This window comes from Tachypleus tridentatus, chromosome 11 (assembly GCF_004210375.1).
Source record: "Tachypleus tridentatus isolate NWPU-2018 chromosome 11, ASM421037v1, whole genome shotgun sequence".
NCBI lineage: Eukaryota > Metazoa > Arthropoda > Merostomata > Xiphosura > Limulidae > Tachypleus > Tachypleus tridentatus.
Genome location: NC_134835.1, coordinates 79,848,749 through 79,864,688, shown reverse-complemented (window position 1 = coordinate 79,864,688; position 15,940 = coordinate 79,848,749). Strand labels below are relative to the sequence as shown.

At 34.3% G+C, this 15,940-nt stretch overlaps 1 protein-coding gene across 1 annotated transcript in view; it reads right to left on the bottom strand.

Moving 5' to 3' along the window:
* The window catches only part of LOC143232573 (uncharacterized), a 58,778-nt gene extending 45,029 nt beyond the window's left edge, over positions 1-13,749 (bottom strand). The window contains exon 1 of the mRNA XM_076468169.1: positions 13,600-13,749. Within this exon, the coding sequence (XP_076324284.1) occupies positions 13,600-13,624 (25 nt within the window). The 5' untranslated portion in view covers positions 13,625-13,749. The remainder of the gene's footprint in view (positions 1-13,599) is intronic.
* Between the last annotated feature and the right edge of the window lie 2,191 nt (positions 13,750-15,940).

The window sequence follows — 15,940 nt, the reverse complement described above, 5'->3', positions numbered from 1 at the left end:
CAGCCTTCAACTCGACGAGACCACCGACGTTTCCAATCTAAGCTAGCTTGTTGTATTCGTGCGCTATGTGAAGAACGATGAGATAAAAGAAGTTTTTTATTTTGTAAGCCTCTTACAACAAAAACTAAGGCAGCCGACGTGAAAAAACTTGTGGATGACTTCTTCAGAGACAACAATCTTTCGTGGGATATGGTTTCTGCAGTTTGTTCGGACGGAGCTCCAGTCATGCTGGGACGAAACTCTGGTTTTGGTGCGCTGGTGAAAGCTGATGCACCATACATCATTGTAACGTACTGTGTTCTGCACAGGCATGCGTTGGCAACATAAACCTTGCCTTCAAAACTGGCAGAGGTATTAAAAATTGAAGGGGAATGTGTGAACTTTGTGCGAAATAGTGCCCTGAAGCACCGCATCTTCAAAGAGCTGTGTAATGAAATGGGCTCTGAATTCGAGGTACTTCTGTTCCATTCTAACGTTCGGTGGTTATCCCGGGGAAAGGTGCTGAATTGTGTTTTTGCCATGCGTGTGGCATTAGCCCTGTTTTTGCGAGAGCACCAACATTGTCATGCAGATTGATTCGAAAAATCTGAGTTCATTCTCATTTTGGCGTACATGGCCGATATCTTCAATGCTCTCAATCATCTCAATCAACAGATGCAGGGCGGTGGAATCAACATCATCGAAGCGGGAGAAAACCTGAAGGCTTTTAAAAAAAAGCTACCGTTATGGAAACGACGAACAGAGAATGATAACTTCGCAAACTTTCCCCTGCTGGACGACTGTGTAAGTAAGATCGAAGATGTGTCTGAAATCGGAGACATTTTTGTACCCAAGGAACTGAAGCAAGCAATTGCCATGCACTTAGATGAACTCACAAAGTCTCTTGATGGATACTTCCCCACCAGAGAGTCATATCCAGCATAGGTGAGACAGCCGTTCACGTTTAGTGTTGCGACAGCAGATGTCAATGATGAATACCTCGATGAAATCATTGAACTTCAGCAGAGCCAGGTTCAACAGCAACTTTACAGAACAACAACGCTCTCAACGTTTTGGTATCACCAAATCGCAGCATACCCTCTTATTGCTAAGAAAGCCCTTAAGATACTCATATCGTTTGTTACAACGTATCTTTGCGAGCAATCCTTTTCGAGGATGGTAGACATAAAAACGAAGAAAAGGAACAGACGTTGTTGCGAAAATGATATGAGAGTGGCACTTGCCAAGGTGAAGCCGCGCATTTCTGAACTTGTCCCTGAAAGGCGACAGCAAAAGTCATATTGATTTGCAGTAAATATTCATTGAGTTATGGTTTTGTTTTTGTGTGAAATTCATGTTTTGTTGGTTTTGTTCTTTGAACACAGAGATATTGTGTGAAAGAGATGCATGGTTCATTTTGTGCACTAATAAGATATCTACTTGTGTTTTGAATTTTAAAAAATCATATTTTATTTTTCCAATTACGAAGGGTTCAGTGAATGCAAGTACAAAACTTCCGGGGTTCAATACCTCCAATAAGGTTAAGAACCACTGGTCTAACTTTTCATGATAAAACCAAGTCGAAATTAATTTTTTTAAAAAAGCGTATTGGAATTTAACAGGTAAAATTGCTTTCTTTGTCCAGTCGACAGTGTCACATCGTAACAGTTGTCCCTTTACAACATTGATCAGCCGTTACATTTAGTCAATCTGCCAGCAAACGGCATAACAGCGCCAATCGTTTTAAAGCAAACACTACGTATTACTAGAATATCTCAGTGAATTTTACTTTTTAACCATATGTTGCTGCCATTACAAAAAAGAATCTAAATATTCGAAGTTTACTTTTAATTTCTACATCACTCATGTAGAAAATATAATACGAGGTCTGTTCAAAAATACGCGGACTGTTTGAATTGCGCGGCTCCAGTTGGTTCCAGTGGAATCCGCTTGGTGTCGCTAGGTTCGCACAGATCAGCTGATTACGACGCCATTTCCCGATTGCAGATATCTTCATTTATGTATTAGCTACGCGGTTTTAAGTGAAGTGCGATTTTTTCGTTTGGCGGATTTCAGAATGAATGACCTGAAGGAGCAACGACTTGCTGTGAAATCTTGTGTTAAACTTGGAAAATCTGCGACTGAAACTTTTGCTATGCTTAACACGGCTTACGGTGATGTTCCTATGAAGCGTACGGCATGTTTCAAGTGGCATGAACGTTTTAAGGATGGTCGACAGTCCATTGAAGATGATGAGCGTCCTGGACGTCCTTCCACGTCAACTGACGACCCACACGTCGACAAAATCAACGTCTGACTGTTAGGGAGCTTGCTGAAGAGTTTGGGATAACAGTTAGATCTTGTTACGAGATTTTGACCGAAAAATTGAAGATGCACCGCGTTGCTACGAAATTCAGCCCTCAGAACTCGTGCGTTTTTGGCCAAACACTCGATCACTGTTCTTCCCCACCCCCCCTACTCACCTGACCTTGCTCCTTGCGATGTTTTCATTGAGCTTAACACTGAGCTATGGAAACCGAGAACCCGTCACTTTTATAGGGATTTTGCACATGTTGCACTTGCAGAACATACAGATCTCTCAAACAAATTTATCGGACACGAATGCGTTTTGGCGAAAAATCCGATGTTTTCCTCCGTTTTCAAAGTGCACAACTTTTATTGTCATTTTGGTCTGATAATCAGTGCCTTAACACGTGTAACACCACATACTCTGAGCTTGTAACGTTATTACATATATTTCTCTTTAAAATAAAAAAATATCCCTTTTGCGTTTATTTTTTTGAAGAGTATATTTGTATACGCAGCCGCTCACTTTTCGTTTTCGGGAAAGAATGTTGAATCCTTGTATTATACACATATCTTTAGGAATATATAATACATATTTGGCCTCCGTGTTCAAGTTAATTAAATATTAATTAATTTTTGAGTAGAGCTGATTATTTGGAATTAAGCACAAAGCTACACAATGGGCTATCTATGCTCTGCCCACCACGGGTATCGAAATCCGGTTTCTAGCGGTGTGAGTCGGCATGCCACAGTCCCACTAGGTGCTGGAGAAGGGAGAACCTAATATGGTTATTTTGCCACATCTCTAAACACGTCAGTTGTAGTCGGAAATTTTGAACACTATGAACCTAAAGGGTATTAAATTTAAAATACTTTATGGTTTGAGTAAAAAAAGAAAAAATTCCACCGCGTTAATAGACTATCCAATTATATATACTGGACGTTAAAAACATGAGCAGTATTTAGTATTCCTGTAGTCAGTAAGAAATAATCCAGCAAAGCTGAGGTACTATCACAACTGTGTTCAATTCCTTATCACTTATTTCTATTACCAGATCAAATGGTATCTGCGCTAGCCGTCCCTAATTTAATAGTGTAAGACTAGAGGGAAGGCAACTAGTTATCGCCACCCACCGCCAACTCTTGGGCTACTCTTTTACTAACGAATAGTGAGGCTGATAACAAAATACGAAATCGCCGATCCATTACAATAACCTTGGTAACGTTCGCTTCAGTCGTTTGAATGACGTATTCACAAATGAGTAGGACTTCAGAATTCCTACTTTTATTTATCGATTTAGCTGTTCTTTAATTTCTACTGAGATTTATTCAGATGTCGAATGTGTTTTATTTTTCTGTTCAGACATACGAATAGATGAAATGGAAAGTATAAACATTTCAATTTTATCTTATTTGTTCATTCAATAACATATATATCCAGAAGGAATACAAAAGTTGCATTTTGTCCATAAGACTTGTTTTATATATAATTTTCAGTTACCGACGTTTATCTTCTTTTGTTTATGTAGAATGAGTTTGCTTTTATGGAATTTTTACACAAGTCAGTAAAAACATGATCACCTGTAAAAACATTACTGCACAATATCAGTGTTTTAAAAGTAATTAGTGTTTGCTTTATGCTCAAAATAATATTATTAGTAGCTGCTTCAACATGGTGGCTCTGGAATTGCAAAAACCTTATCTTGCTTCACGAGACTGTACATGGGATAATACGCCCTCAGCCCGATCGATACGGTACCCAACGTTAGTGACTATAACTTAAACCGTCTGTCTGTCTACCGTCTGAACCTCGAAGACCTGAATGAGATACTCCCCTTCCATGCATGTCACGTGACTGTGCAGTCTGGTACAACAAATTCAAACTAGTATTCGTTGAAATAGAATTGTGTCTATTTCACCGTAAGTTTATGCTACACTCACGATACGTAATGTGGTTAAAATCATCAAAGAAAGTTTGTTGCCGTTTCTATGGTATGTAAATAACCTGACGCATTCATTTTTAATGTAAATAAATAATACTTACTTTAACTTCACATAACCTCCTGTTAACATACGTTCAAACTCGCTAGCTTTCGTTTTAACACCTAACTGTCCTTTCTAAATGGCTGAAGTATTGATTGTAAGAGATAACAGTTTGAATAAAGAAAATGAGCAATAAACCATGAAAACAGCATCACAAAATACATTCTAAAATTCCGGGTTCGAGTTTCTAATCTCTATATTTCAGCTTGTTGTCATTGTCTTTTTCTTCTTCTTTCTATCACGACCCAAGCGCCTTATGTATATTACAATGATCGAAATCTGTAAAACGTGTTTCCATATGCATTTCATGAGTTCTTAAACGGACTTGAAAATCAATAGTAACTTTGTCTTGTATACACATACGCTACAAAATTTCTTGAATTTATGTGTTTATATCGAGAGTTTAAACACAGACGTAATTTGTGTGCTCTGGACGAGATCTCTTGAATCCGATTCTATTGTCAGTGGATAAACTGCGTCATCTCGATGACTCAGACAAAATGTTCATGGTGTGTTTTAGGTGAAAGTTCCAAGCAGGCCTCTGAGTCTCTGTAGTTTGTAATAGCGTATTACACAACATGAAAAAATCAGGCACATATGTATGTGGTATAGAACAATAGAACGAACCATACAGGAACTTGTATGAATACAAAATTACAAATTGTAAAGTGTATATATATATACACACAATACAAAAGTTATATTTCATAATACATATTAACTGAAGGTTGGATCCCTTTATTTATTTTTGGCGGGCTCTGTAGGCATCAAGCACGTTGTAAAACAGTACGTGTGTTATCTCTTTAAAAAAGTTACATACACTCCAATCACTTGAGTTATATCGTAGTAAGTTTTACAGAAACAAAAACATTTAGCACGTATTACTTAGAGGTTACGAAGTAGTTCAAGTGAAGCACTCAACTGTCAGTACAAGTATTTTCTCTGTCGAATACATCTGTTTTACATGATAGGGGCTTTAACTCAATGTTATCGAGCTTTGAATAGGCTATGTTTCCTATACGTCCAGCATCTAGGGTATAGTCCTCCCTTGAAACCCCGAGGCAATTTTACAAACCCTAACAATATCTGGTTCAGGCTAATATGTTACCATAGCAACCGTTTTGACATCATCTGGTTGCAACAACCGAACAAAGAACATAAGTTATAGCTAAAACGAGAATATATATATATATACTATTCCAATAGTCTTAACAAAGTGAAATTTTTTTCACGTATATACATGCATATATACATAGATACACACAAATTATCTAGCTCTATATGACAAGCAGTACCAAACTAACTTTAAATAATATTTTTCCCATTTTTAACACAACAAAGTTTATTTATTTTGGAATATTTCAAGTAAAATCTGATGAACAACATAGTTTACCTTCCGGCAGATGATTTTCTATTAGAGTAAACTATTTACTTTACCACTGTAGATTAGTTGTTATATAACACAAGAGAAATACCAGCCATCATAGTATAAAATTTTTTTTTCCTCTTTGTAAAGGTAAATCACATTTATACAAACTTGTTATTTTAACTTTAATAAACGATGTTGGTCTTTAAAGTCACCATACTATCATGTCAATTTACTGTTTTTAATGGGATTACACAGAACAAATATAGTTTATTAAATCAGATGCTTCAGTCTCTATCCACTATATATATATATATATATATATTTAACCCTTGAATGAGATATATTCTAATTATTATTAGGAAAGAAGAAATGTTTCTGTGTATTTACATAGATTGGCTGTTTGCTGCTAGACATATTTCTACTGTAACACAAATCTAACGATCGCTATTGCTAATTGTATTTTGCTGTCTGCTGAATAATAGGAATGAATATTTATTACAATGTGCATGTCTACTGGTTACAATGTTTATGTCGATGTTTCATTAGTTTCACGAAACAAACACTTAAAAGTTTTGTTATTTACGTTTTTAAAACGTGAACAGTACTCCATCAAGATTACTAAACAAAACACGAAACGTGTACGATCAAATTGTAACACACAACTTCACAAACAACATGATTATTTTTTTTTTACTGTCTAGCGCGAACAAGTCCATAATTCCTGCAGAGCTGATAGAACGCAATTTTTTCTGGCAAAACATGGCGCATCTAGTGCATGATTTTAGACAAACCATGTTACAAGATTCATACCAATAATTAATATTAGAAAAGTTTAAACCTATTTTACTTTCACTCTTTCGCATGAGTTTACCTTCATCATCGCCAACGATTGTTTGTTTGTTTTTGAATTTCGCGCAAAGCTACTCGAGGGCTATCTGCGCTAGCCGTTCCTAATTTTGCAGTGTAAGACCCACCACCCACCGCCAATTCTTGGGCTACTCTTTTACAAACGAATAATGGGATTGACCATCACATTATAACGCCCCCACGGCTAAAAGGGCGAGAATGTTTGGCGCGACGGGGATGCGAACCCACGACCCTCAGATTACAAGTCGCACACCTTAACACGCTTGGCCATGCCGGGCCTCATCGCCAACGAAGCAAGTTTTAAAAAACAATAATATAATTATTCAACCGAAGAACTATGATTCTTTAAAATAAAATGAAAACAGTTACTGTGAAAACAGGTCTTGAATCGAAGTTTTTTAACAGTCACTAGGGTGACGCATGTTCCTTACAACATTGACTATTATGAAGCGCAGTATTGAATTCTGATTTTGTTTTGTTTGTTTTGGAATTTCGCACAAAGCTACTCGAGGGCTATCTGTGCTAGCCGTCCCTAATTTAGCAGTGTAAGACTAGAGGGAAGGCAGCTAGTCATCACCACCCACCGCCAACTGTTGGGCTGCTCTTTTACCAACGAAAAATGGGATTGACCGTCACATTATAACGCCCCCACGGCTGGGAGGGCGAGCATGTTTGACGCGACTCGGGCGCGAACCCGCGACCCTCAAATTACGAAGCGCACGCCTTAACGCGCTAGGCCATGCCAGGCCCCATTGAATTCTGAAGCATCAGTTAACCTACTTTTCTAAAACACTGAATATATTGTGACCATAAATGTCTCATAAACCTGAGTTCTTTCGTAGGTAAAAATATTTAACCACTCCCAGTTTTTGTTACCTGGATAATGCATATCAATGGAGAAATATATACCTACAGCGCTGAGTATCTAGATGTTACAGTAAAGCAACGTTCATCTTTTATATTGGCTGGTAATTCCTGTTTCACCCTGTATTTAAGCTTTTTAAAGAAACACAAGATATTTGTAAGAAAGCAAACTTCAAGGCGTAATTACAACATCGTTTACTATAGAATTGTGATGTTTTTCGTTTATGTAAAATAAAGAGCCAAATACATTTTTAATTACCCATACTCCCTTCGCAGTACCTTATTTAGCATTTTACAAAACGTTTTGGTACAGTAAGTCTAATATGTTTACTTTTGATGGATGTTTATATGCGCACAACTTTAGCAGCTACTAGTAAAAGTTTTAAAGTGTTGTTCGAATAGAATTTTTTTGTTTAAAGTGCTTTTTGCCTGAATGTTCTATCAGGATTTTGTGAAATTGCAAGAGAACCATATTATGAACCATTATCGTGGTTCACGATTATTTTCAAAATCCATCAATAGAGCGTGAGAAAATACTCCGAACACCCATCTGAGCAACCCAAACGCACAAATATCATGGAAGATATCTGTAAAAGACACAGCATGAGTTTCTGTTTCTACTTGTATCTTATGAAAGAACTGGTATACTGACCTAAACGTATACTTGGAAGATTTCTTCTTAATGAAACCATATCTTGTGGTGTATAGTCTATCTTACAAAGTCGACAACGTTAAATTACAATAACTCTTACAGACACATAAGTAGAAACATCCTTCGTCCAATTTATACCCTGTAATGCTAGATAACACCTGTAATATTTAAACAATCGACATATTTTGGTTTTCTACTTCTGGAGAGGCTTGTGAATAAGGTAAGCATGTTGTTTTTGTAAAATTAAATCTGTTTCAGCTATATTGTTTACAGTTCTAAGAGAGATTCCTAGTTTAACTGGATTAGATCGCTGTGTCCTTGAATTATTTTTGATGGTACAGCACTGATTTGTCTATTTCGAATTTCACTCAAAACTACTTCTTTATATGCCCTAACCGCTTCTAATTTAACAGTGATAGAGTAGAGGAAAACCATCAAATCAAAATCGCCCACTGCAAACCCTTTTAGTAACGAATAGTGGAATTGCCTGTTACATTATAACACTCCCACGGCTGAAAGGGCAAGCATGTTTAGTGGCGGGGAACCGAGAGCTCTAACCACCAGGCTATGCTATTTGTAATCAGTCGTAGAGAAATTTAGTTTTTCCCTTACTTAAGTGACACGGTTCAACACTAAAATATCTATTTATTCGAAACGCCAAAATTTGTATCATGCATGCTTTCCATAATCATAGTATTGCAGATTCTAATGACTTCCAGCAGTAGTCAAATTAGGCATCATCACTTGCAACCCATCATACACCAAGAGAATTGTTTACAAGAAGATCAGGGTTTTAAACAAGAAGTCTAGGCCGTGAGGATAGCATGAGTGAGGCGATTGGTTACGCATAGTGTAACCATGATTCATGAAAATTTTTTATAAACCAGTTGCATTGCTTGTTCATTTTAAATGTTACCTTACTGAAAGTTACTTGAAATATTGACAACTAAATATGACCATTTACGTGAATAGTTTTGTGTCGTATGAATATATTCAATACTAAATACTGCTTTATAAATGTTTACCGTCATGAACACATATGTATAGTTCGTCTGTATGAGAATTCTTATCAATGGTCCACAAAATGAGTACTTTTTATAAAGCGTGAGAAACCTAACGCTACATGCAAGATAAAATGACCACATGAATTAATTTTAGGGCACTGCCTGCGAAAGCAAACTATTTCCAACTGGACGGAATGTAAATGCGAAAAACAGGGTTATAGGTTTAAGTCTTTTTCTAATATCTATTCTCTAACACGAACTGACGTCTCCAAGAAAGTTTCTTCAAGCCGTAGCAAATACACACTATAGTTATTTTTAAAATTAATTCTTGTTCATTCTTTAAAACACGTTATTTGCAATGAAAGTAAAATCTTCTGTATCTGTAAGTTCAGTGGGTGAGAATGGTCTCAGTCAGGATGCGAAATATTATCAAGAGACTTGTGCTGAAAAAGTTTAAAAGTTCTTGCAAAAGAAACATACTAAAGTAAATCTCGAAACTGTTATTAAGGTAGATTGCAGAAGTCTCTCAATATTGGCCCGCGTCGCGCTAAACATGCTCGCCCTCCCAGCCGTGGGGGCGTATAATGTGACGGTCAATCCCACTATTCGTTGGTAAAAGAGTAGCCCAAGAGTTGGCGGTGGGTGGTGATGACTAGCTGCCTTCCCTCTCGTCTTACACTGCAAAATTAGGGACGGCTAGCACACATAGCCCTCGAGTAGCTTTGTGCGAAATTCCAAAACAAACTCTCAATATTGAACAGTTTTACATGGAAATGTTTGACCCCTCCCCAAAATGTTTAATTGAATGTACGAGATCATATCAGTTATCCGAATTTTTTCTATTAAAACAGCTGTAAATCCCGATTTTTGAAAATTCTACGAGTATGAGACACTTTGGAAATATCCTTCACACGCACTTGACAACTGACTTACTTTTTGTGAAGAATAATTTCAAGTGCTTAATTCATTACGTTAGTTCAAGTGCTCTACTTTTGCATGCTCAATTATTCTTAGATCTAGTTTAAGTAACGTGCTAAAGTACTAATTCTTATTTTTATTAACTTATTTCCAATACATAAACTACTCGAGCAAGGTCTACTCTCTCTCTCTCTCACTTTGTCGCTTCATAATTTTATGTATAAATAGTAACAAAATACACTGACTTCACACAATCTCGTAGTCAGTAAATATATATAGACTAATTTAAACAACCTATCCGTTTGATAAATTAACAAAAACTATCTAAACTTTTTAAATTTTAGTTAATCTCTCGATCATCCAAAATCCTAAATTCGAAATATCCAGTTTATAATACTTAAGCACTAATTCCTTAGTCTCTACAGCATACTGATCTCTGCTGTTTTATTTTTGTGTTAAAATTTATATTTGCAAGAGGATGCTGCCAACCGTTATTACGTAATACCTAAAAAGTTCATTACTGTGTAATAATCATCAAATATTTAAAAAAAATTGGGCCAAGATACAATTAATTACTGATGATTTATTTTATTTAATGAAGTATGCAGTGAATGAGTTTGTGCTTCAAGTGTCAGAAAAAGTATTCAGTTTTAGTACTAAAAATAATGCGAATTATCCTGTATATCAAAAAGCCATATATTGTAGAAAAAGTTTATGAGTTAGGCGTGGTACCACTAACGAAAAAAATTCTGTTTTAACGTTATTTGTCAACTTAGGCCTGCAACTTGTGCCAAAGTGAACGTAGCCTGTAGAAGCGTTATAGAAGATTTATTGATTCATTATCATCAAGTGGACTTGATATTATTTTTACCAAATAATTAAAACACCCGCCCAACAATAAAATACACTACAAACAATATCTTATTGATAAAACTGTAAGATATTTCTCATTATAAAATCGTTAAGGTATTATTATATTTATTTATTTATTTATTTATTATATTAATAAATGTTTGTTTGTTTAATTTGAATTTCGCGCAAAGCTACTCGAGGGCAATTTGCGCTCGCCGTCCCTATTTTGCAGTGTAAGACTAGAGGGAAGGTCATCACCACCCACCGCCAACTCTTGAGCTACTCTTTTACCAACAAATAGTGGGATTGACCGAACATTATAACGCCCCCACGGCTGAAATAATAAAAAATAAAAAACACAGCCGAACATGTTTGGTGTGACGAGGATTCGAACCCGCGATCCTCAGATTACGAGTGGAATGCCTTAAAATATCAATAATATGGAAGGCGTTTTCATTGTTTACATCACTCACAATTTATCAGAAACATAAAATTACTACTGTTGAACAAACGTGTAACTAACAGTTATAAAATGGTTTGGTAAATATTCAAAAAATACAAAAACACTAAGTATATAGTAATCATTGTTGGTTTAAATACGTTTAAAAACAATATTAAACTGGAAATTAAATTTCTATATTATGATTGCTATACTATCATACCACAAAAAGTATAGTTCAGAACAAAAATAAGAAAATCTAACTGCTAATAAATACCAAAATTACAAAACTTGTCAACTTAAATGGAGTTACTGCACGATGAACATAGTATTAAAACGCTAATAAAACACACACACAGTTTTATATTTTAAATCATAAGTACATGATAAAATAAAACACAAGTGACCTCGGCTCCCTCAAATACGAATTATACATAATTGCGTGTCATAGTGTTTAGACGTATAACACGATACGAAAACTAATCGCCTACAAACATTGAAAGATGCGTTTGTATTCACATACCAGCATAGAGGAAGCACTGCAGACGATTAGGCACTAAGAAGGTGCATCTTAAAATTTCAGGGAATTATACAATTTCGGTTTTAATGACTTAAAAGAAAAAGTTTTAACAACGTGTCTTTTTTTTCTTGCAAACGAAACAACTAATAAAATGTGACATTAATATTCAAAAATCCAAATTTCAGTACATCTTTGATGTTTATACTTCCAAATTCTTTACATATACGTAACTTTCGATGGCAAATAAAAAATGGTCATCATGTTGTTCAGCCTGTAAAATATTGTTTAATTAACATAAAGACTTGTTTGTATGTGAATTTATTTTTATACTGTGTAGCACTTAGATATGCATAACTCATATTGTAAGCAAAACTGTTAATAGTATTGTAATTTTACAAAACTTCAAAATACACGAAAAATTGACGTCTCAAGTGTTAAAATGGTTTAGAAATTCTACAAAGTTTTGAAAGTATGTCATATCTACGCGTACAGTAACATCATATTTTAGACCAACAACTGGTTTTATCACAGGTAGCTTTTGACAGTACACTAGTGTTACAACGAGCAGGCTTAACAAATGCATGAAAGAACTACGTAACCGAGTCTAATTTGTTTGTTGTAACTCAATGTCACGGAAAGCAAAGTTTGACTTAACTATGGGCATAAAAGAAAACACTGTAATATTACAATGAGTAATTACATGAATTTAATAGCAAGTAAAATACAATATAAAAGTTACCTTCGTAATTTCAACAAATATGTAATAATATAAAAAATTCACTTTTTCAGAGGTTTTAGGTCTATATTAGTTGTATTTCCTATAATATATCAATATTATATTAACATGACTGTATGCAAGTATACTGTAATATAATCAGCTTATTATGTTTATTGTCCTAACAGGACAACGAACAAAAGATCGTGTACAAAGTGTAAATTAGTGAATTATCAGCAAATTATGCCTGAACGAAATGTCCAAAAGTCCGATGCAAGTTACGTAAAAAATTAACTATTGCTTTGTGTGAACACTCTCTATTTATAGTAGTTTAATACTGTAAAAGAAATCTGTGTTAAGTGTTTTGCTAATATTTCACATGCTTAAGAGTTTGTAATTATAATAAACTTACAAAAACTAAACAAGAAGTTGATACATCCAATACATTTTAATTGCAGGAAGAACGTTAACCTAGCTTTCAGTAGGCATTCAGCGACGCTCATAACAATCAAGAAAGCAAATTGGGCATACTGCACAAGACCATTATACTCATAAATTAATGGGTAGTTCTTTTTTTTAAACCAAGATCATTACAACCAATATGAGTTAAACTAAAAAACAAATACATCTTTTAAACTGATTTGTTATGGCATTTGGTTGGAATATAGTGATGATAAAACATACGGAATTATATAACCTTATTTTGCTACCAGTTTGTACAATAATATACGGAACACTTACTGTTTCACTAAATACAAACATTAACTTATTATAAAACAGTTTCTGCATCTTCCACATAATAGAAAAGATAATTAACAGGAGTACGAAAGGATATAATATAATACGTTAATTACTCATTGTTATTCATGAGCTAAAACATTTTTTCTCTTCTAATAGTGTATTCATTTGTCCTAATAAACTGGTCAGCATGAACATTAGAGAAAAGTATAAAAGACAGTCTTAATGTTAAAAATTGTAAGTTCCCTTTTAAAACAGCAAAATAAAATATATAAATTATAAGATGATGATAATTTAGCATAAAAGAGAGGTCACCAGTAAGATTTACTTACAGGGAGATTCTGCTCCTGTTGCCATCCTATCGCACAGATAAGTATACAATTGTGATTATAAGCGTTTTCAACCCCAACCGCGCTTACACTGAACAGCTTGCTTTATAGACAGTGAGCGCTACCACACCCTACTCTTGTTCTCTAGGGATCGATTTTAAGAAAAACATTATTCAAATTCTAATTTGTAAACAATAGCTCCTGAAAATAATTGAGCGTTTATAAAACAGGTATATCGATTTTTAGTAAATTTACAATATTCTTTTTATAATTAATGTGATAGGGGGCAGCACATACTTCGTAAAACTTAAAAATACTAAACACCATAAAAAAATTCCAATTCCTGCATAATTTAGGTACATAAAAAGGATTCATACAGTTGTTCGAAAACTGAATTAATAACATCAAAATTATTAAGCACAAAAATATAATTATCAACCAACACTAACCCTAATGTTAATTTGAGAACGCAACTCTAATTAAAAGAACTATTAATAGTTTATTTTCAAAATTAAAGTTAATTTAATCCGAGTTTATATTTTAAAATACTAGTGTCAGAAATAATTCTCGTCATTATTAATATACAAAATTTTAACGAAAATACACACACACACACACACACACACACATATATATATATATATAAATGCCAACAGTCTTGTTGAAATTGAAGTACCTCATCTGATGAAAAAATATTAACCAACTAGATACGGCACACATGCAGAAAAACGTTAAGAATAAATCTTGGACGTCATGAGCTTTAAGAAAAGGTTTTAATTTATCCTACTTTAAAAAACAGAACTAGTTAAACTCAACAAAAAGATTACCGATTCTTTTTAATTTTCCACATAATTAACCAAGCTCTCAACAATTTTCAAGAGATAAACATAATTCATTTTTTTAAATTATTAACAAACAGACGAAATCCACTGGGAAAAACTTAATTTGTGGAATAAGATTGAACTAGATGTAAATATCGATAAAACTAAAAGCTTTCAAAACTTACTATGTTGACTTATTCCACGACTTCTCATTCATAATTGTCAGTAACATTGTACCAAAAGACCATGTCGAATATCACAAAAGATTCATTCATATATTTGTATAACAAATTCATTAATGGAAGGGTACGAGTGATAAGAGCTAAATGCTTTACTTTGGGATTTTTCCCCCTTTATCTTGTTATTAATTTAATCATTTTTCATTAACTAATTAAATAGTGTGTTTAAACAGATGAATATGCTTTTCCCTCTGTTAGTTGTTTTGACGACTTAAGAGTGAACATAGTAAAAAATTTTATTTACTGTATTATATCGTGTGGGTGCTCAATATTTAACTAATTTTGTTTGTTTTTGAATTTCGCGCAAAGCTACACGAGGGCTATCTGCACTAGCCGTCCCTAATTTTGCAGTGTAAGACTAGAGGGAACGCAGCTAGTCATCATCACTCACCGCCAACTCTTGGGTTACTCTTTTACCAATGAATAGTGGGATTGATCATCACCTTATAACAACCTCATGGCTGAAAGGGCGAGAACGTTTGATGTGACGGGGATTCGAACCCATGACCCTCAAGTTACGATTGCCTGAACCACCTGGCCATGCTGGGCCATTTAACAAATAATCTGAATTAATCTTTAAAAAAAACATTTACTTGTTGTAAATACTAGTTCATGAAAAATGCCTCACTTTCACTGTTGTTCAAATGATCGTCTTAAAACATTCGTACTATCTGGAGAAACTTGGTGTTTCTTTCTAAAATGTATATATAGATTATTCACTTCCTGAAATTCAATTTAATAAACCAGGAAAACAACAATTATACGGAACACTTATGGTTTCATCGATTTGAAATTCTTAGGTGCATGTACATATTTTCTACAATAATACAATCCATCATAAAATGTATATTAAAATTAAAATACAAACAATTTTATTACATTGTTGCAGGTTTTTACGTTTCAATTCAACAAACAAATGTGGTTTGTAATAAGTTATATTTACAATTATGCCCTTTTTAATTCTGATCATGTGGTCTTTTGTTCCTTCAAAAACTGCTGTAAAAATTTTTTTTCATATAATTCTGAAAACCTGATGTTTAAATTATGTAATTCATAGCATAGAATACTGATAAAAATTGCTATTTGATTACTGAGTAGCATGTTTTGATTTGTATTTTGTTCCTTGACTTCTTGAATTATGACATACCTTTCCTGAAAAGGGAAAGAAACATTTTTTCTCAGTATATCTTATATCCAATAAATGGTAAGCTATTAACTTTACTACACAACTAACTACACACCTGAAAGAAAACAACAGAAACAAATTTTTGTTTTGTCAGATTT